The sequence below is a fragment of the Hoplias malabaricus genome, chromosome 7 (genome assembly GCF_029633855.1).
Source record: "Hoplias malabaricus isolate fHopMal1 chromosome 7, fHopMal1.hap1, whole genome shotgun sequence".
NCBI lineage: Eukaryota > Metazoa > Chordata > Actinopteri > Characiformes > Erythrinidae > Hoplias > Hoplias malabaricus.
In genome coordinates this window covers 2,313,188-2,335,817 of record NC_089806.1, presented here as the reverse complement: position 1 = coordinate 2,335,817, position 22,630 = coordinate 2,313,188, and the positions used below count along the sequence as shown (strand labels likewise).

The window sequence follows — 22,630 nt, the reverse complement described above, 5'->3', positions numbered from 1 at the left end:
AACAAGTAATTATATCAACATTGGAAAATGGATAAACATCATTCTGGAAGAGATTTATTGAAATTGTAAAATGTAATTATCATAGTATTGTGAAATCCACTGGTATTAATTTCAATACAGTTATAAATCTGTAAACACTCATTGTACTGCTAACTATCCCCAGCTCAGAGTGCCTTTACTTTTTATCTTATTATTGATTACTCTTATTGATTACACTAAGAACCTGACTATTCTGATCAGTTTAATGTGACACGTGTTAGAATCATCCCCAACCTGCACCAGTCCAGTGACAGGTCTCTGTATTTTCTGGAATGTAGTCACTGAATAGAACTGTCCATCAGAGGTAGAAGTAGATCATCTCCCCTCAGGTGAAATAATTCAGTCACAGACCAGTGTTTACACTGCCACCCACCCCCACCCTGTCTTCACTGGGCTTTTAAAACACAGTAGTGTCAAAGTCATATTTGCAGCACAGTCTACTACTGTTACCACTTTATAACTTTTGATGTTTTTTATTTTTATTTTCCTTTTTTTTTCTTCCAGAAAAGAAAAACATCACATTTGGTGTTGTCTCCTGCTCCTGGTGTCTAAGACATTCCTACCTATCTTCCACAAACTCACCCAAAGGAATATAACACAATGTGGAAATCAGAGGAGATTAAATGTGAAAATACGGAGTGTGGAAGTGCCATTTCTCCAGAAACATCATCAACTACTCTCCACAGTGATACATCTGCTGTAAAAACAGAGACAACCACAAAGAGACAGAAAACTTACGACTGCTCATTTTGTGGAAAGAGTTTTATTCAACAGCTTCACCTCCAGATACACCATCGCATTCACACAGGAGAGAAACCGTATCAGTGCTCAGAGTGTGGAAAGAGATTTAATCATAAGAGTAATCTCAATATGCACAAACGCATTCACACAGGAGAGAAACCGTTTCAGTGCTCAAAGTGTGGAAAGGGTTTTATTCGAAGGAGTAATCTCCGAATACACAAACGCGTTCACACAGGAGAAAAACCTTATTCCTGTTCAGACTGTGGGAGGAGTTTTTCTCGACTCGGTTCTCTAAAAGAACACCGGAGCATTCACACAGGAGAGAAACCGCATCAGTGCTCAGAGTGTGGGAGGAGGTTTTTTTTACATAGTCGTCTTCAAATGCACCAGCGCGTTCACACAGGAGAGAAACAGCATCACTGCTCTGAGTGTGGGAAAAGTTTTTTTAAACAAAGTCTACTCCTTGTGCACCAGCGCGTTCACACAGGAGAGAGACCGTATTACTGCGCTGAGTGTGGGAAAAGTTTTACTTGTCTGTCTAATGCCCGAACACACCAGCGCACTCACACAGGAGAAAAATCCTGTTCCAGTTCAGAGAGTGGGAAGAGTATTTCTAAACAGAAGAGCCTCAAGAAACATCAGCGCCTTCAACCAAAACAGAAGCAGAAAACCTGCACCAAGTGTGGGATTACCTTGAGACCTAAGTATTCAAAGACTCATAAATGCATCAAGAAAGAGAAGAAGATATGCTGATATTGTCGTGCTGCTGGCTGGGGAACTTTATTGAGGTTCAGAATTTACCAGGGGTTTTTACTGATTTATAAACATTAATATTTATTCATTCATACACTGTAAGCCAATCCAAGTGTGTTTTTGAACCATGCGAGAAACCCACACAGACACACAGAACATTATAATTGGCCTGTTAGTCACTAAGTTGTGGCACATTATTTAAAGAACAATTTTACTTAAAACAGCATTGTTTAACATTTTCTGATCTGGAGATCACAGCTGTGGAAATGTAATTTTCTTCAATGTTTGAAAAAACATACTGTAACATGGGATGTTCTTTAGACTTTTCCCAAGTGGAAGGATCTGATGATGAACCTGGATTATGGAAAAATTGTTGGTTGCATCTGATGCAGATGAAACTATTTTTTTGTGGCTGTATCTAATGATTATTGAATAAATTTGACAGTTGAGGATACAGTGGTATGAAAAATTTGGGCATGATTATTATGATTTTCTTTTATAAATCATTGGTTGTTCGGATCAGCAATTTCAGTTAAATATATCATATAGCAAATGAACACAGTGATGTTCAAGAAATAAAATGAAGTTTATAGAATTGAAAGAAAACATGCACTAATTATCTAAACAAAATCAGACAGGTGCATACATTTGGGCACCCTTGTCATTTTATTGATCTGAATATGTCTAGCACTAATTATTGGAACACAAATGAGAGCCTCAAAACAACTCTCAAATGACCTGAAAACAAAGATTGTTCAACATCATGGTTTTGGGGAAGGATGCAAAAAACTGTCTCAGAGATTTCAGCTGTCAGTTTCCACTGTGAGGAACATAATGAGGAAATGGAAGACTGTAGGCACAGATATAGTTAAGGCCCGAAGTGGCAGGCCAAGAAAAATCTCAGATAAGCAGAGTCAAAGTATCGTGAGAACAGTCATAATCAATCCACAGACCAGCTCCAAAGACCTACAACATCACCTTGCTGCAGATGGTGTCACTGTGCATAGTTCAACTATTCAGTGCACTTTGCACAAGGAGAGTCTGTATGGGAGAGTAATGCAGAAGAAGCCTTTTCAGCGCACACGCCACAGAGTAGCTTGAGATAGGCTAAGCCAGCTTCATTTTGGAATAGGTTGCTGTGGACTTATGAAACTAAAATTGAGTTATTTGAACATAACAAGGGGTGGTATTCACGGCGGAAAAAGAACACAACATTCCAAGACAAACACATGCTACTCACAGTAAAATTTGGTGGTGGTTCCATCGTGCCGTGGCGCTGCGTGGCCAGTGCAGGTACTGGGAATTTTGTTAAAGTTGAGGGTTGCATGGATTCCAGTCAATATCAGTAGATTCTTGAGAACAATGTTCAAGAATCAGTGACAAGAGTGGTTCAAAATACCTTCAACCAGAATCCAGACTCACATTGGAAGCTATAGAAAGTGTTTAGAGGCTGTTATTTCTACGAAGGGAGGATCTACAAAATACTGATGTAATTTTTCTGTTGGGGTGCCCACATTTATGCACCTGTCTAATTTTGTTTAAATAATTATTGCACTTTCTGCAAATCTTATAAACTTAATTTCACTTCTTAAATATCACTGTGTTTGTCTGCTATATGATATATTTAACTGAAATTGCTGATCCAAACAACCAATGGATAATTTCCGTTACAAAGGAAAATCCTGAAAATTACCAGGGGTGCCCAAATTTTTAAATACCATTGTAAATCTTATGAACATAGCTGGCTTATAGAGGGCGATAGGGCACTGTTCTCGCTGAATAACTACCTACTTGAAGTATGATTATGTAATATATTGATTCATATTGTACCGTCTATCAGAGAACATTAAAGCTGCAGTTTATGATTATTTTGATAACTGTTTATCTGCTGAATTCTTTTTAAAATCAATTACAGATGACTGATTTTCACAGAGATTTGATGTGCTGCAGTTTGTATTCAATTATTGGGATGGTTATTTTAAGTGAAAATGTGGTACAAATAGCCACACAAGCCACCACTTGTACTAAGCCTTTATGCAGTACTATTTTCTTGTGTAGTTTTCAACTCAGAAGGAAGGGAATCATTATTAGGAGCAGACAATATTTCAGAGAATTGCTGGTGAAAACTCAGATACTGAGTTGTCTGATGAGGAAGGTCCAGATTCAGTGTTTGAGACAGAGGACTTAGAGCTCAGAAGATGAAACTGAGATAGGGCAAACAGGAGTAAAAAATCAGAGCAAGCAAAACCACCCACATCCAATCCCTGTCCACTCTGTGGACCAACGATAACAGTAAGTCAACGGGCAGCCTTCTAATTTCATTATTATATGTAGGTGGATAGGGACAATGTACAAAAATGAAAGACAGTCACACTTTTTAAAATTATATTATTTTGTCTGTGCATCAGAATGAATGTTGCTTAAGATTTATTTCTTTGATGGAGTGGTGGAGTATAAATGTTTTTTTGTTAATGCGTTATTGGATTTATTTAATGTGTTAATAGGTTGAAAACTCAAAATGAGTCCTTAGGGCAATTTTTTGGAAGTGTGCATAAAAGCTGCAGTTGCACAACTGAACAGATCAATGCATAGTGTATGTGACTTGCATCTTCGAACTCCCAACTGGAAGAGTTGAAGAGCCAGAATAGCTCTGGGGAAAAAAAGGATCTCCTGAGTCTGTCCACAGGGCAGCTCTGTGATAACAGCCTGCCACCGAACTTGCTCCTCTTCCCTGTGATGATGATGTTTAATAGATAACCATCATCATCCATGATGAAGAGCAGTTTCTACATTGTCCTTCTCAACCACTGTAACCACAGAGTCCAGCTCCACTCTGATCACCAATTCCGCTTGGCTGACCAGCTTGTCCAGAAACCTCTCGTCTCTCTTCTTCATACTGCATCTCCACCACACAACAGCATAAAAAGGACAGCTGGCAACCACGGACTGATAGAACATCTGTAGTAGCTTCCTAAAAATGATGAAGGACACTGCCTTTTATTTGAAAAAAGCTATTATTAAATTATACATAGTATTATGAAAACCATATTAATGTAAACTTATGATGATTGAATGTATCAAAAGCTTTGGAAAGTCTATAAAAATACTACAAGCATGTTTACTGTCTTCAAGTTCAGAGGCAACTTTGTTAGTCAGATGAATCATATCTGAATAAGTAGAATGATATTTTGAAAATCCTGACTGGTGTTATTAAAGAATTTGATTGCTCTGTTAGACATTGTTCTCAAAAGATGTAAATAATCCCACACATAATATGGGTCATAAACTTAGAGCAGTTTATGTTAAATTAGAGCAGGCTGTGTCAGATCATTTTTGTGTCATTTTGTAATTGGAACGTCAACGTACTTGATGAGTCACCGTCTCAGTGGCAGAGAAATGCCAACGCACTGAGGTTGGTGCAACAAGTATTCTATGATATCTGACTTTCTCAAATCTATACTTTCCATCCCTGTGTGTTCTCAATGATAGGCGGAGCAAAAACACATCAGAGCATTTGGATTGTACTTGGGTAGATGTGGACTTTTAAACAGAACAGGACCTTTAGCCTGGTGAAATGGGAGTGGCTTATTGTAAGGCCAGCAATCTGAGGTAGAAGTAGATCATCTCCCCTCAGGTGAAATAATTCAGTCACAGACCAGTGTTTACACTGCCACCCACCCCCACCCTGTCTTTACTGAGCTTTTAAACACTGTAGTGTCAAAGTCATATTTGCAGCACAGTCTACTACTGTTACCACTTCATAACTTTTGTTGAATTTATGTTTAATTTTTAATATTTATTTTTATCTTTTACTTCACAGAAAAAACATCACTTTTGGTGTTGTCTCCTGCTCCTGGTGTCTAAGAAATTCCTACCTATCTTCCACAAACTCACCAAAAGGAATATAACACAATGTGGAAATCAGGAGATATTACATGTGAAAATACACATGTGGAAGTGCCATTTCTCCACAAAAAAAACATCATCTACTCTACACAGTGATACATCTGCTGGAACAACAGAGAAAACTACAGACAAAGGAAGAACATATGACTGCTCACTGTGTGGAAAGAGTTTTATTCAACAGCTTCAACTCCAAATACACCATCACATTCACACAGGAGAGAAACCCTATTCCTGTTCCCAGTATGGGAAGAGTTTTTCTCGTCACAGTTCTCTAAAAGAACACCGGAGCATTCACACGGAGAAACCATATCAGGGCTCGGAGTGTGGGAAACCTTATTCCTGTTCAGAGTGTGGAAAGAGTTTTTCTGAACAAAGTTCTCCAAAGCAACACCAGCACATTCACACAGGAGAGAAACCGTATCAGTGCTCAGAGTGTGGGAAGTTTTTTACTGAACAGAGGAACCTCAAGAAACATCAGTGCCTTCATCCAGAACAGAAGCAGGACCACTGCACCTAGTGTGGGAGTACCTTGAGAAATCAGGATTCAAAGTTTCTTAAATGCATTAAGAAAGAGATGGAGATAGCATGACAATATCAGACTGCTGGCTGGGAGCTTTATTGAGTTTCAGAAATTTTCTTGAAGTGTTTTTACTGTTTTATAAACATCAATATTCTTTCATTCATTGTCTGTAACTGTTTGTCCAGTTCAGGGTTGTGTTGGGTCTGGATTTTACCAGGAATCACTGGGCACAAGGTGAGAACATACCCACCCAGACAGCGAGCATTTGTCGGTCCACTGGCATAAAAAAGCTGGCACACCACTGACTGTAGACCACTTCTGTTCCACCATCGGACCAATCAGATTACTGTCCTGTACAGGATATAACTCATTTATAATCCTCAAACAGATTCTACATTAACAGAGACTTTTATTCTGGAAAACAAACTAATATAAATATTACCAACAACTATGAGAGATATAATAATGAGTATAAGGCTGATATAAAATGATTAAATGCTAAGAATGTTAACACTGCTGATTAAAATTATTTACTAATCTTATTGATAAAGAATAACAAAAAGAATCTAATGAAGGAAAAAAGGTAAATTGGACTGTGAATGGAAAAGTGCTAAAATGTGGCATTTTATCATTCACAGTCACACACTCTCACACCTATGGACACTTTTTCAGAATTCAATCCATGTGTTTTTGGACATTGTGAGGAATCCAGAGAAACCAGAGGAAACCCACGCAGACACATGGAACATTACTATTGCTCTGTTAGTCACTAAGTTGTGGCACATCATTTAAAGAACAATTTTACTTAAAATAGCATCATTTAACATTTTCGGATCTGGAGATCACTGCAGTGAAAGTTGAAGTGAAGGCGTGAAAGAACATACTGTAACTGGTTTTTCTTTAGAGTTTTCCCAAGTGGAAGGATCTGATGGTTACATCTGAACCTCAGTGTTATGGAAAAATTATTGATTGCATCTGATGCAGATGAATCTATTGTTTGTAGATATATCTGTTTCTTAGGACAATAGCTGTGTACATAGGCACTAGGCAGCCACTAGCCTGTAGAGGGCAATGGGGCACTGTCCTCCCTGAATAACTAACTACCTACTTGAAGTATGAATATGTAATAGTCTGTAATGTAATGATTCATACTGTACCTTCAATCTGAGAACATTAAAGCTGCAGTTTAAGATCATTTTGATAAATTGATTTGCTGAACTCTTTTTGATATCAATAAAAATTGACTGATTTTCACAGATATTTGGTGTGCTGAAGTTTGTATTGAATTATTGGGATGGTTCTTTTAAGTGGAAGTGTGGTACCAAAAGCCCCACAACCACCACTGGTACTAAGATTTTATGTAGTACTATTTTCTTGTGTAGTTTTCAACTCAAAATGAAGGGATTCATTGTTAGGAGCAGACAATATTTCTGCGAATTGCTGGTGAAAGCTCAGATATTGAGTTGTCGGATGAGGAAGGTCCAGAGGACTGACCACATGTGCTGTCCACATCCAGTCGGTGTCAAGCATTCATTGTAGTCTTATCCAATTCAGGATCACGGTGGGTTTGGAGCCTACCTGGAGTCACTGGGTGCAAAGCAGTAATACACCCTGCAGGGGGCACCAGTACTTCACAGGACAGCACACACATTCACGCACACACACACCTACTGACACAGTTTTGAGTCACCAACGTGTGTTTTTGGACCATGGGAGGAAACCATATCACCCGGAGGAAACCCAAGTGAACACAGGGAGAACACACCAAACTCCTCACAGACAGTCACCTGGAGCGGGACTCGAACCCATAATCTCCAGGTCCCTGGAGCTATGTGACTGTGACACTACTTGTTGCATCACTGTGATGCCTGCACTGTAAAACGGGACAAAAAAAAACTTGATAAGTTATTTGTAATAATAATAAAAAAACAATCATTAACCTTAATTTTTGTGTCATTTTTACTAATTTGTAATTTTAAGTTTACAGTGCTGAACTGCTTTAACTTATGACAATGAACTCAAACACCAGCACGTTATTGCTCCTCTTCTACCAAGTCTGTGGGAGTTCACCACGTGTAAGCTGCCTGACTCTGAGGAGATTATGTGGAGAAATGTTTGGATTTTGTGAACAATTTAGTGTTATTTTGAAGGTATTGCAGAAAGGGCTACGTTTTTCTGCTCATAATTTCTCTGTGGGGCTGCCTGTGGAAATATCAAATCAATTAAATCAAATTTATTTGTATAGCGCTTTTTACAACTGATGAAAAGATTTGTGAGACGAAACACACTGTGGCATGGAGCTTTTCCCCAAACCTGCTAACATTCACCATGCTGCTCACCTGCTGTGTAGACTTTCTTTGGGTGCTCTCCTCTGGTGAGTTATTTTTATTTCCCACCTTTCACTGTTGTGTTATATTGTTGTGTTTTCTGTATCGTGTATATTAATTGATTTAGCAGTTGCTGTATTTTATTCATTTGAAAAATGAATGTGATTTGAAAATGTTTTATCTGCATTACTAAATGTCCAAACTGATTGATTAGTTGAATTAAATGTTTAATTCAATGTTTTTTCTTTGAATTATTTGTGCATACGTTAAAAGGTTTCTGGTAATTTAAAAAGTTTGTATACTTCCATGCTTCCAGAGTGTAATGTTAACATTAAATGTAATGGAAAACTAAAATTACAACAAGTTTTTTCATGTTTATGAAATCGTGAAAAGAAAATGTTTTTATATACAGGTGCTGGTCATAAAATTTGAATATCATGAAAAAGTTTATTTATTTCAGTAATTCCAATCAAAATGTGAAACTTGTATATTATACTCATTCATTACACACCGACTGATATATTTCAAGTGTTTATTTCTTTTAATTTGATGATAGCTGAAAACTAATGAAAACTCCAAATGTAGTATCTCAGAAAATTAGAATATTACTAATGCAAAATAGAATTTTTAGAATCACTGGCCGACTCAAAAGTATGAACATGAATAGTATGAGCATATACAGCACTCAATACTTAGTTGGGGCTCCTTTTGTGTGAATTACTGCAGCAAAGCGGCGTGGCATGGAGGCAATCAGTCTGCGGTACTGCTTGGGTGTTATGAGAGCCCAGGTTGCTCTGATAGTGGCCTTCAGCTCCTCTGCACTGTTGGTTCTGGTGTATTGCTTCTTATTCTTCACAATATCCAATAGATTTTCTATGGGGTTAAGGTCAGGTGAATGTGCTGGCCAATTTAGAAGAGGGATACCATGGTCCTTAAACCAGGTACTGGTAGCTCTGGCACTATGTGCAGGTGCTAAGTCCAGTTGGAAAATGAAATCTGCATCTCCATAAAGTTGGTCAGCAGCTAGATGGCTGTGTTGACCTTGGACCACAGAAAACACAGTGGACCAACACCAGCAGATGACATGGCACCACAAACCATCACTGACTGCGGAATCTTTACAGTGGACCTCAAGCAACGCGGATTCTGTGCCTCTCCTCTCTTCCTCCAGACTCATGGAGGAATGCAAAATGCAAAATTTATTTTCATCAAAGAAACTTGCTGTGGACCACTCAGCAGCAGTCCAGTGCTTTTTGGAAACAAGATGCTTCTGACACTGTCTCTTGTTCAAGAGTGGCTCGACACAAGGAATGTGACAGCTGAAACTCTTGTCTTGGGTTTTGTTTCACAGTCCTCTCCAGGGTGCAGTTATCGCTTGTACACTTTTTTGCACCACATCTTTTCCTTCCCTTCGTCTCTCTATTAATGTGCTTGGACACAGAGCTTTGTGAACAGCCAGCCTCTTTAGCAATGACCTTTTGTATCTTGCCCTGCTTGTGTAAGGTGTCAATGGTCGTCTTTTGGACAACTGTCAAGTCAGCAGTCTTCCCCATGATTGTGGAGCCTACAGAATCAGACTGAGAAACCATTTAAAGGCCTTTCAGGTGTTTTGAGTTAATTTGCTGATTAGTGTGGCACCAGGTGTCTTCAATATTGAACCTTTTCACAATATAACACTGTCCTGAACAAAGCTTGGGTTCCACTGACACAAATTTGAACTCAACCCATTTAATCCACACAGCAACAGGAAAAAAACACTTATTACTAGGATCAATGACTAATGTAGAAAAATGACCTAATCCGGCCTAACCCTGGCTCGCTGCTCAGTAACTCTCAAAAACCTGATTTTAGCTCTTTCCTAAACAAAACGTATCATTGACCATACAGGTGCACTCTGTTATACTGAAGTGCTTCTATTATTGTGTTGGTCACCCTCTTGTCCTTTATTTGTGTTCACATGACCTTGCCCACAGGACGTTATTGATTGGATATTTTGGTACTATTCTGTGTTTAAAAAAAACTCCAGCAGCACTGCTGTGTCTGATCCACTTGTACCAGCACAACACACACTTAACACACCACCACCACATCAGTGTCAACATAGTGCTGAGAATGATCCATCACCAAGAGTACCTGCTCTGTGGCGGACTTGACTTGGTTTTGTTTTGGGGGCCACATATACACATACACATACTCTGGCTTATATGCTTGACTCATACACTTCTTTCATATTTGTGCAGATCTGTGCCAAGTTTCATAGAATTATAAACATCAACCTGTAGAACCTTTGCTGTGTTGGGCCAATAATCTCAGCTTGTTTAGTATGAAAGCTCATCGTATAGTGAAAATGTCAGAGGTTCCAAATAAAATCCTCAGGATTTATGAACTCCAGGTTTGTTGGTTGCACTTCTGCATGCATGATAACGATACTACAGTGAATTTTGGATTATCATAGGTTGAACTCTGTTCATAAAGATGAGATAGAGGGTGTGGTGGACAAAATAAGTACAAGTGTTAAGAATTGAAATCTAACAGAGCTTTTGCAATCAGGAAGTAGTTTATTTAACCTTAAGGTGGTCAACACACAATAGCACAGAGCACTATGTGAATGTGGACAAAGAAGATGTTTTCACAGAGAGTTTATAAAGGTAGTTTATACGTAATAAGCATAAGATAATCGCTCTAAGTTTCTGCAAGCTTAGTTTCCTTAGAGACGTCCCGGTTTGATAAACAAGATGAGGAACAGAATGTGTGTTCTGATAAAGCACTGACCTCAAACTGACCTGACATTCACTTAGTTTGTGGGTTCTGTTGATGGTTAGAATTGAATATACAGACAAAACTAGCAGATAGGGTCTTTAAGAGAGACATATAAAAGTTTCCATTACAGAAGGATGCATATTATTGTGTAACTTGCTGCAAAACTGAAAAATAAATGAAGAAAGAAAACTCCTGATCATGAAATTAATGAGATTAAATTTAGTGGGTTTTTTTCTACATAAAGATTTGACTGATAAAGCCCTATGTAATGTAATAAACAGCCTTGTTTACAGTGAGTAATTCAGCACAGAGATGAATGGTTCATTGTCAAACGTTACATGTCCAGAAGGCCTGGTGTCATGGTGAGGGAGACTAATTCGTACGATGCCAGATAACCTTTGGTCTTCATTACAGGCACTTGGACAGCCCAACGTTACTTTAACGAGGCCCTGCTGCCAGTGGCTCGACCTTTTCTGAATTCAAACTCCACTCTGTGTAGATTAATAAATACTGACCCTATCAGGATACATTTGTAATAATTTATTGTTCCTTGCAATCTTTATCTTCCTTTCAAATACCACTGCCCTCTCTCCTTCTTTTTTTCTTTTTTTTTTATGTTGAATGTATGAATTGAAAATGTACTAAAATGCCGTTCCCAGTATTCATAAAAAGAGACATGAATATCTGGCAACCTCAAGTGAAAAAGCAACCTTAACTTTTGGACTATCCCTAACCATAAACATAACTTTAAACCAAACCCCAAATTAATGGCACTGTAACTGGATAATTGTACTGCCTTTTACTTGATAAAAAATGGACTTTAATTTTTACACAGCAAATTGTCAGATTTTGGACATTTTTGAAACAGTGAATCAATTAGATTGAATTCATTCATTCACTGTCTGGAAATGCTTATCCAATTCAGGATCGCAGTGAGTCCGGACCCTACCCAGAATCATTGGGCGCAAGGCAGGAACACACCCTGGAGGGAACGCCGGTTATTCTGGATGAGATTTATTCCTTATTTAAATTACTTTTAGTTTGACAGAGTGAGTGGCTCAGCCGGTTCTGTTTCTTTTTGGAGAGGACTTTTATTGTATGTTGTTGTGGTGTTCCGGGCCAATCAGAGCGCTGCTGTGTGGAGAGCTGCAGCCAATGAGAGCACAGGGAGCTGTGCTGTGGGAGGGGACTGGAGCAGAAAGAGCGCTGTGAGCGGGAGATAAATCGGGAAGTGTTTTACCGGAGGTAAAGGTCTGTGTAAGACTTTTCCACACTGTTTACACTGGGTTTGAACTCACTCTCACAGAAACGGGGGACACACGTTCTCTCTCTGAAAAGAAGAATGGGGGAAATGTGGGAGCTGCTCCACACTTAGCTCAGGACGCTAATGCTCTTAGCTGGGTTTCCGCGGAGGTCTGGTGTCCTCATACTTTTGACCTCGGTGTGTAAATCTCTGTTTCTGAAAATACACTGTGTTTAAAGGTAAAAAGTTGGTCCTCCACCAACGGATCAAACCGGCATTCTTCCAGTATTGAGCCGGGTCCCCTAACCATTAGGCCAAGGCTGCCTCCAGGCTGTTTACAGTTAAACTCGGATGTTAGATTTTCAGAGTTACGTGTAGGATATATTCACTGGTACCTGACCAGACCTAAGTTCAATCCAATTTGAAAACAGATGGCTACTATTTGTGTGTCCTTAAATCGTACACACAATGATGTCCACCTTCTGTATGTGATGATTTTCCATGGTGCTTAAAAACATAAAACATCTCACAATGCGCTGTTATTAACTAGCATCTCTAATAATGCTAATAGCTGCATATTGTTTTCTGAAAGTTTAACTGGAACGTGGTCAGCTTTGGTGTGATGTCATTCCCAGCTCCAACATCTTACGATGTAAATGGAAAGCAGCATTAATAAGAATAGGGTGAATTTCCAGCGCTGGACTGTGTGATTAAAACATAGAGAAATAATGGTTTCTCCTGCATTGAGCACAAATAGTAAGAATGTATCTTACAATTTTTATCCTCCTAAACAACCAATCAGAGACTAGACATTCACATCCTACAGAACACGTGCACAGAGCTTGTTTTCTGTGAAGATCTGTTCTACTTTGTTTACAGGGAATTGGAGGGAAAGAGGCTCTCACTGGGGCCTGGGTTTATTTCCTCATTCTGAAGTGTGTCTTTGGAATATAAAGCATATTTGGAACGACACAATTTGGAAACATAGCCACCGTTTAATGTGGAAATCAATAAACAAGTAATTATATCAACATTGGAAAATGGATAAACATCATTGTGGAAATTATTTATTGAAATTGTAAAATGTAATTATCATAGTATTGTGAAATCCACTGGTATTAATTTCAATACAGTTATAAATATGTAAACACCCTTTGTACTGCTAACTATCCTCAGCTCAGAGTGCCTTTACTTTTTATCTTATTATTGATTACTCTTATTGATTACACTAAGAACACGACTATTCTGATCAGTTTAATGTGACACATGTTAGAATCATCCCCAACCTGCACCAGTCCAGTGACAGGTCTCTGTATTTTCTGGAATGTAGTCACTGATTAGAACTGTCCATCTGAGGTAGAAGTAGATCATCTCCCCTCAGGTGAAATAATTCAGTCACAGACCAGTGTTTACACTGCCACCCTCCCCCACCCTGTCTTCACTGGGCTTTTAAAACACAGTAGTGTCAAAGTCATATTTACAGCACAGTCTACTACTGTTACCACTTTATAACTTTTGATGAATTTGATGTTTCATTTTTAATTTTCTTTTTCCCTTCCAGAGAAGAAACCCATCACTTTTGGTGTTGTCTCCTGCTCCTGGTGTCTAAGAAATTCTCACCTATCTTCCACAAACTCATCAAAAGGAATATAACACAATGTGGAAATCAGAGGAGATTAAATGTGAAAATACGGAGTATGGAAGTGCCATTTCTTCAGAAACAACAACTACTCTCCACAGTGATAAATCTGCTGGAAAAACAGAGCAAACTACAGACAAAAGGAGAACATATGACTGCTCACTTTGTGGAAAGAATTTTAATGAACAGCTTCACCTCCAAATACACCAGCGCATTCACACAGGAGGGAAGCCATATCAATGCTCAGAGTGTGGGAAGAGTTACACTCAACACAGATCTCTAAAAGAACACCGGACCATTCACACAGGAGACGAGCCATATCAATGCTCACATTGTGGAAAGGGTATTACTCGCTTGAGTACTCTAAAAAGTCACCTGCGCATTCACACAGGAGAAAAACCTTATTCCTGTTCAGAGTGTGGGAAGAGTTTTTCTGAACACAATTCTCTAAAAAAACACCAGCGCACTCACACGGGAGAGAAACCATATCAATGCTCAGATTGTGGAAAGGGTTTTACTTTACGGAGTACTCTAAAGAATCACCAGCGCATTCACACAGGAGAAAAACCTTTTTCCTGTTCAGAGTGTGGGAAGAGTTTTTCTCAACACAGTTCTCTAAAAGAACACCAGTCCATTCACACGGGAGAGAAACCGTATCAGTGCTCACATTGTGGAAAGGGTTTTACTTTACGGAGTACTCTAAGAAGTCACCAGCGCATTCACACGGGAGAAAAACCTTATTCCTGTTCAGAGTGTGGGAAGAGTTTTTCTCAACCCAGATCTCTAAAAGAACACCAGCACATTCACACAGGAGAGAAACCGTATCAGTGCTCAGTGTGTGGGAAAGGTTTTCATGGACAGGGTGGTCTCAAAATACACCAGCACACTCACACAGGAGAGAAACCGTATCAGTGCTCAGAGTGTGGAAAGGGTTTTCATTTACAGAGTCTTCTCCGAAAACACCTGCGCATTCACACAGGAGAGAAACCGTATCACTGCTCAGAGTGTGGGAAGAGTTTTAATATTCTGTCTAATGTCCTAAGACACTATCTCACTCACACAGGAATTAAACGACATCAGTGCTTGGAGTGTGGGAAGAGATATGCTCAAATGGCGGCTCTAAAAATTCATCAGCGCACTCACACAGGAGAGAAACCTTTTTCATGTTCAGAGTGTGGGAAAAGGTTTTCTCGACAGAGTTCTCTAAAACAACACCAGAGCATTCACACAGGAGAGAAACCATATTGGTGTTCAGAGTGTGGAAAGGGTTTTAGTAGTCTGTCTAATGTCCAAAGACACCAGCTCATTCACACAGGAGAGAAACCGCATCAGTGTTTGGAGTGTGGGAAGAGATTTAATCAAATGGTTTCTTTAAGAAGTCATCAGCGCACTCACATAAGAGAGAAACCTTTTTCATGTTCAGAGTGTGGGAAGAGGTTTTCTCAACACAGTTCTCTAAAAGAACACCAGAACATTCACACACAAGAAAAAACTTATCAGTGCTCAGAGTGTGGGAAAAGTTTTAATATTCTGTCTAATTTCCAAAGACACCAGCTCATTCACACAGGAGAAAAACCTTATTCCTGTTCAAAGTGTGGGAAAAGTTTTAATAGACTGTCTCATGTGAAAAGACACAATCTCACTCATAAAGCTGAGACACCGTATCAGTGCGCGGAGTGTGGGAAGAGTTTTACTGAACAGAGGAACCTCAAGAAACATCGGTGCATTCACCCAGAACAGAAGCAGGACTACTGCACCTAATGTGGGAGTACCTTCAGACATTGGCATTCAAAGATTCATAAATGCATTAAGAAAGCGGTGAAGACATGCTGTTGGCTGGGGGGCTTTATTGTGTTTTGAAGCATTTTTACTAGTTTATAAAATGTAATGTTCATTCATTCATTGGGTCTCGTTCATGAACGCGAGCAGAAGGAATTTGTGTGTAAATCACTTTTTATGTAAATATCCCGGTTCGTAAAAAATCTTCGTAGGTACGTAGGTATGTTCATAGAAGGAGCTTGTTTCAAGAATTATTGGCTTTTTACTTCTGTTCAGCTTCCCCCATCCCAAGTAAACATGCAGCAATTTGCAAATATCTTAAGCCCCTAAAATAATTATCATCTAAAACAATTGTATCTTCTAAATATGTGTGATGCATGTATATAATTATATACAATGTTAAATAAAAAAGGATTTCCATATATACAGTAAAAGGGTTTTCTTTTCTAAACATACATGTGAGCAAGTGTTCTCCTTAATCAAATGGATTTGTTAAATCAACAGCACACTTCATTTAATGAAGTACAGTGGTGTGAAAAAATGTTGGCCCACTTCATGATGTCTTATTTTTTGTATATTTGTCACTCTTAAATGTTTCCAATCATAAAACAGTTTTAAATATTAGTCAAAGACAACACAAGTAAACACAAAATGCAGTTTTAAAATGAAGGTTTTTATTATTAAGGGGAATAAAATCCTAACCTACATGTCTCTGTGTGAAAATGTGTTTGCCTCCCCAGTAAAAACATAACCTGTGGTTTATTAGAGTTCAATTTCTTTAGCCTCACTTAGGCCTGATTACTGCCACACCTGTTCTCAATCAAGAAATCACTGAAATAGGACCTGCATAACAACGCAAATTAGACAAAAAAGATCCTCAAAAACTAGACAGCATGCTAAGATCCAGAGAATTTCAGGAACAAATGAGAAAGAAAGTAGTTGAGCTCTATCAGTCTGGAAAAGGTTATAAAGCTATTTCTAAAGTTTTGGGAATCCAGTAAACCACAGTGAGGGCCATTATCCACAAATGGTGAAAACATGGAACAGTGGTGTACCTTCGCCCAGGAGTGGACAACTGACCAAAATTACCCCAAGAGTCACAAAAAAACCCACAACATCCAAAGAACTGCAGGCCTCACTTGCTTCAGTTAAGGTCAGCGTTCATGATTCCACCATAAGAAGTAGATTGGGCAAAAATGGCCTGCATGGCAGAGTGCCAAGATGAAAACCACCGCTGAGCAAAAAGAACATTTAAAGCTCGCCTCAATTTTGCCAGAAAATATCTTGATGATTCCCAAAACTTTTGGGAAAATACTGTGGACTGACAAGAAAAAAGTTGAACTTTTGGGAAGGTGTTCCATTACATCTGGTGTAAAAGTAACAGAGCATCTCGTGTTGCCTTTGACTAATATTTAAATTTGTTTGATCTGAAACATTTAAGAGTGACAAACATGCAAAAATAAGACATCATGAAGGGGGCAAACATTTCTTCACACCACTGCATACTGAACAACAGTACTTTATAGTTTTTACTTTTATTTTTCATGAGCTGACTTCAAAGATCTAAGTAAATATACTTTCTATGTAAACAAGTACATTTTCTCTCAAATATTGTTCACAAATTTGTCTAAATCTGTGTTAGTGAGTTTTTACGCTGGATACCCTTCCTGATGCAACCCTCTCTATATATCCAGGCTTTGGACACTGCAACATGATGCATTCCAATGGCTAGTTACACACTCAGAATTAAGCACAATCTTCTGAGTCATCAATCCACCCAGAGGGAACACACACTGGGAGAACACAACAAACTCCTAGGTATTGGGTATTGGATAATAGCCTGAAATAATACTGGACTGGCTCTGGTTTCCTCCCACAGTCCAAAAACACAGGTTGGTAGGTGGATTGGCGACTCAAAAGTGTCTGTAGGTGTCAAACAACGTTGACACTTCAACCATATATATCAGCTTAATTTAAAATTTGCTAATTTTCATTAAATGCAAAACATACTTCTGTGAACTAGTCCATATATTTTGACCCAAGATTCTAGATGTTGGGGTCAAAATGTTCACAGAAACCTGATGTTGAATTTTTATCCCAAAATTTTTTAAATATGTTAACATAAAGGCCCCATATGCAAATAAACCTGTCCCTTGGTTTGCATATTTTACATAAACACATAACTTTTGCATATCTTACTCAAAATAAATGAAACAAAGTTTTGTTACAGTATGGATTTTGAGGTAGCAAGTCAGAAATGGCACACAAAGTCCTATAGGGGGTGCGGTAATAGCTAGGTAGATATTTCTCAGCATTCCTAGGTCAAATAAAGTAGTCGTCTTGCATGCTGCTTCTGTGGGTGATGCTACAATTGGGAATGTCACAATACACCCAAAATTGTTAACGTCATTGGCCCATCAGATTTCAGAAGCTGTTTGACAGGCTTAATATTAGCCAGTTATTAACTTTGAATGGTATGTCCATGGAGGCACGTCCTATGTACCTACAAGTTTCGATTTGATAGCCACTAGTGGCGCAATTTAGATATCCATCCATCCATTATCTGTAACCGCTTATCCAATTTAGGGTCGCGGGGGGTCCAGAGCCTACCTGGAATCATTGGGCGCAAGGCGGGAATACACCCTGGAGGGGACGCCAGTCCTTCACAGGGCAACACAGACACACACACATTCACTCACACCTATGGACACTTTCGAGTCGCCAATCCACCTGCAACGTGTGTTTTTGGACTGTGGGAGGAAACCGGAGCACCCGGAGGAAACCCACGCGGACACGGGGAGAACACACCAACTCCTCACAGACAGTCACCCGGAGCGGGAATCGAACCCACAACCTCCAGGCCCCTGGAGCTGTGTGACTGCGACACTACCTGCTGCACCACCGTGCCGCCCGCAATTTAGATATCTATCATTAAAATATGGAATATCTCAGCAAAATATAACCATATGGAGATGGAATTTGGATTATAATATACATATATATAAATTGAGCACAATTGAAACCAAAGCAAGACATGAATATCTAGCAACCCCAAATGAAAAAGCAGCCTTAATTAACTCTTGGCCTAACCGTAAACTATAAACCTAACTCTAAACCAAACCAAAATTTGATTACAGAATTATATTGCTGGTTTTTGTAGTTAAAAGGGACTTTAATTTTAACAAAGCACATTGTCAGATTCTGGAATTACTAAAAAAGAGAGACAATTAGATGAGATTTAAAGGACTTTTATTTTGACACAATTGCTCTGCCGATCTTGTTTCTAGTTGGAGGGGACTTTTATTGTATGTTGTTGGGGTGTTGCAGGCAAATCAGAGCGCTGCTGTGTGGAGCTGCAGCCAATGAGAGCACAGGGGGCGGTACAGTTGGAGCGGACTGAGAGGAGCAGAAGGAGAGCTGTGAGCTGGAGATAAATCAGGAGGTGTTTTACTGAAGGTAAAGATCTGTGTAAGACTTTTCCACACTGTTTACACTGGGTTTGAACACACTCTCACAGAAACGGGGGACACGTGTTCTCTCTCTGAAAAAGAAGATGAAGAATGGGGGAAATGTGGGAGCTGCTCCACACTCAGCTCAGGAGGCTAATGCTAGCTCTTAGCTGGTACTGTGGGGTGGTTGGGTGTCCTCATACTTTTGACCTCGTTGTGTAAATCTCTTTTTCTGAAAATACACTGGGTTTATGAGGTAAAAAGGTTGTTGTCCACCATCACTGCTCAGACTCATTGTAAATAATGCAGTTCCACTGCTCCACAGCCCAATGCTGAGGGGTTTATGCTTCTCTAGCCCACACTTAGCATAAGGCATCGGGCCCTTACCCTCATGTGTGTCTCCTCCAGAGCGTCCCATTGGAGCGGCGGTGTTATGGACCCCTGCAGTTCCAGTGTGAACTTCTGAAATGTCTCAGAGAGAGCTTCATTGTTATCAGTCCATTCACAGCAGTTGTAGTTCCTGTGTGGTGTTCCTCCGTTTGATGGACCTCCACCTTCCTCCACATCAAGTACTTCTCTTAAAAATGAAGTCTGAGATGATCTCACCCTGAGGAATCTGTCTGGACTCACAGAGGATTTACCAGGGTCTCATTATTGGGTGGGCATTTGGGGAATTCAGAAACAACATTGTCTCCCCCCCCCCCCCAAAATATTAGAAGATGGATAAACATCATTCTGGAAATCTGATTTATTTAAATTGTGAAATGTAATTATCTACCCCTGCTGCTGCTCTATGACTCCTACTTTCCAGCTCACACCCCATCTACAGGTTGCTGTTGCGGGCCTGCCTCCTGCCTGGCGCTCTGGGCATTCTATGCAGTCTCCTTGCTGCACAGCTTCCTCACCCTAGATTCGCTCTCATCTGATCGTCTCATTCTCCCAGCCTCTACATCAGCAGCTTGCATACTTCATGGATGCTCATCACAACCTCTTCTATTTGCGGCCGCGCCATACCCTGCCTCTAACATTACAATTCTCATTTTTCTATTTAGGTGCTGCTGCAGACCCTCATCCTGACTCCTCTGTTGATGTGCTTCTCCCACCCTCCGGCTTCCAGTTTATACCCTCTTTTCAGATGCTGCTGTGGACTATCGTACTGCACCCTCCTCTGTGCTGCCTTGCTGAGATGATCTCACCCTGAGGAATCTGTCTGGACTCACAGAGGATTTACCAGGGTCTCATTATTGGGTGGGCATTTGGGGAATTCAGAAACAACATTGTCCCCCCCCCCCCCCTCCAAAATATTAGAAGATGGATAAACATCATTCTGGAAATCTGATTTATTTAATTTGTGAAATGTAATTATCATAGCAGTGTGAAATGCACTGGTGTTTTTTTCAATTTAGTTATAAATATGTAAAAAGGTAGAAGTAGATCATCTCCCCTCAGGTGAAATAATTCAGTCACAGACCAGTGTTTACACTGCCACCCACCCCCACCCTGTCTTCACTGGGCATTTAAAACACTGTAGTGTCAAAGTCATATTTGCAGCACAGTCTACTACTGTTACCACTTTATAACTTTTGTTGAATTTGATGTTTAATTTAAACTTTTCTTTGTTCTTTTTCCCTTTCAGGGAAGAAACCCATCACTTTTGGTGTTGTCTCCTGCTCCTGGTGTCTAAGAAATTCCTACCCATCTTCCTCAATCCCACCAAAAGGAATATAACGCAATGTGGAAATCAGAAGAAATTAAATGTGAAAATACGGAGTGTGGAAGTGCCATTTCTCCAGAAACCACAACAACTACTCTCCCCAGTGATACATCTGCTGGAACAACAGAGAAAACTACAGACAAACAGAAAACACATGACTGCTCACTGTGTGGAAAGAGTTTTAATTGTCAAAGTAGTCTTCACAGACATCAGCGCATTCACACGGGAGAGAAACCATATCAGTGCTCACAGTGTGGGAAAAGTTTTAATCAACAGAGTAACTTTCACAGACACCAGTACATTCACACAGGAGAGAAACTGTATCAGTGCTCAGAGTGTGGGAAGGGTTTTCATTTACAGAGTCATCTCCAAATGCACCAGCGCATTCACACAGGAGAGAAGCTGTATCAGTGCTCAGAGTGTGGGAAGGGTTTTCTCAGACCGAGTCTTCTCCAAATGCACCAGCGCATTCACACAGGAGAGAAACCATATTACTGCTCTGAGTGTGGGAAAAGTTTTAATAAACTTAGTAACATTCGAATACACCTTCTCACTCACACAGGAGAGAAACCATATCAGTGCTCAGAGTGTGGGAAGAGTTACACTCAACTGAGTACTCTAAAAACTCACCAGCGCACTCACACAGGAGAGAAACCTTATTCCTGTTCAGAGTGTGGGAAGAGTTATACAGAACACAGTTCCCTAAAAAGTCACAAGCGGACTCATACAGGAGAACAGCCGTATCAGTGCTCAGAGTGTGGGAAGGGTTTTCATAAATCAGATCTTCTCCAAAAACACCAGCGCATTCACATAGCAGAGAAACTGTATCAGTGCTCAGAGTGTGGGAAGGGTTTTAATAGTCTGTCTCATCTCCAAATACATCATCGCACTCACACAGGAGAGAAACCGTATCAGTGCTCAGAGTGTGGGAAGAGTTTTACTCAACTGAGATCTTTAAAAAGTCATCAGCACACTCACAGAGGAGAGAAACCTTTTTCCTGTTCAGAGTGTGGGAAGAGTTTTTCTCAACACAGTTCTCTCAAGAAACACCAACGCACTCACACAGGAGAGAAACCGTATCAGTGCTCAGAGTGTGGAAAGGGTTATACTGAACTGAGTTCTCTAAGAAGTCATCAGCGCACTCACACCGGAGAGAAACCATTTTCCTGTTCAGAGTGTGGGAAGAGTTTTTCTCAACACAGTTCTCTAAAACAACACCAGCGCATTCACACAGGAGAGAAACCTTATGAGTGCACAGATTGTGGGAAGAGTTTTCATGTACCCAGTCGTCTCCAAATGCACCAACGCATTCACACAGGAGAGAAACCATATCAGTGCTCAGAGTGTGGGAAGGGTTTTCATCAACAGAGTAATTTTCACAGACACCAGCGCATTCACACAGGAGAGAAACCTTATCAGTGCTCAGTGTGTGGGAAGGGTTTTTATTTGCCAAGTCTTCTCCAAAGACACCATCGCACACACACAGGAGAGAAACCCTATTCCTGTTCAGAGTGTGGAAAGAGTTTTTCTCAGTCCAAGTCTCTAAAGCAACACCAGCACATTCACACAGGAGAGAAACCATATCAGTGCTCAGAATGTGGAAAGCGTTTTACTGAACAGAGGAAGCTGAAGACACATCAGCACCTTCACCCAGAACAGAAGTAGGACCACTGCACCTAATGGGGGAATACTGTCACAGTAAAAATTCAAACATGAAGAAATCAAACAAAAATCAATTTCCTTAGTAATGAGAATAGAAC

At 39.8% G+C, this 22,630-nt stretch overlaps 3 protein-coding genes across 3 annotated transcripts in view; all 3 read left to right on the top strand.

The window, feature by feature from the left end:
* The first annotated feature begins 538 nt into the window (after positions 1–538).
* On the top strand, positions 539–3,372 carry LOC136701648 (zinc finger protein 300-like). The gene has a single exon (XM_066676287.1). The coding sequence runs from the start codon at positions 640–642 to the stop codon at positions 1,531–1,533; it is 894 nt and encodes a 297-aa protein (XP_066532384.1). The 5' UTR covers positions 539–639; the 3' UTR covers positions 1,534–3,372.
* A 2,110-nt stretch (positions 3,373–5,482) lies between these two features.
* Positions 5,483–5,956, top strand: LOC136701977 (zinc finger protein 154-like). Its single transcript, XM_066676784.1, has one exon. The coding sequence runs from the start codon at positions 5,483–5,485 to the stop codon at positions 5,954–5,956; it is 474 nt and encodes a 157-aa protein (XP_066532881.1).
* A 6,254-nt stretch (positions 5,957–12,210) lies between these two features.
* LOC136701975 (uncharacterized) overlaps positions 12,211–22,630 on the top strand; it is a 51,877-nt gene continuing 41,457 nt past the window's right edge. The window contains exons 1-5 of the mRNA XM_066676782.1: positions 12,211–12,297; positions 13,851–15,687; positions 19,035–19,126; positions 20,209–20,272; positions 20,842–22,532. Coding sequence (XP_066532879.1) covers positions 13,947–15,687; positions 19,035–19,126; positions 20,209–20,272; positions 20,842–22,532 — 3,588 coding nt within the window. The 5' untranslated portion in view covers positions 12,211–12,297; positions 13,851–13,946. The remainder of the gene's footprint in view (positions 12,298–13,850; positions 15,688–19,034; positions 19,127–20,208; positions 20,273–20,841; positions 22,533–22,630) is intronic.

Excerpts from the sequence above, each read along its gene's own strand:
- LOC136701648 (XM_066676287.1), top strand. The coding sequence starts at position 640 with ATGTGGAAATCAGAGGAGATTAAATGTGAAAATACGGAGTGTGGAAGT.
- LOC136701977 (XM_066676784.1), top strand. The coding sequence starts at position 5,483 with ATGTGGAAGTGCCATTTCTCCACAAAAAAAACATCATCTACTCTACAC.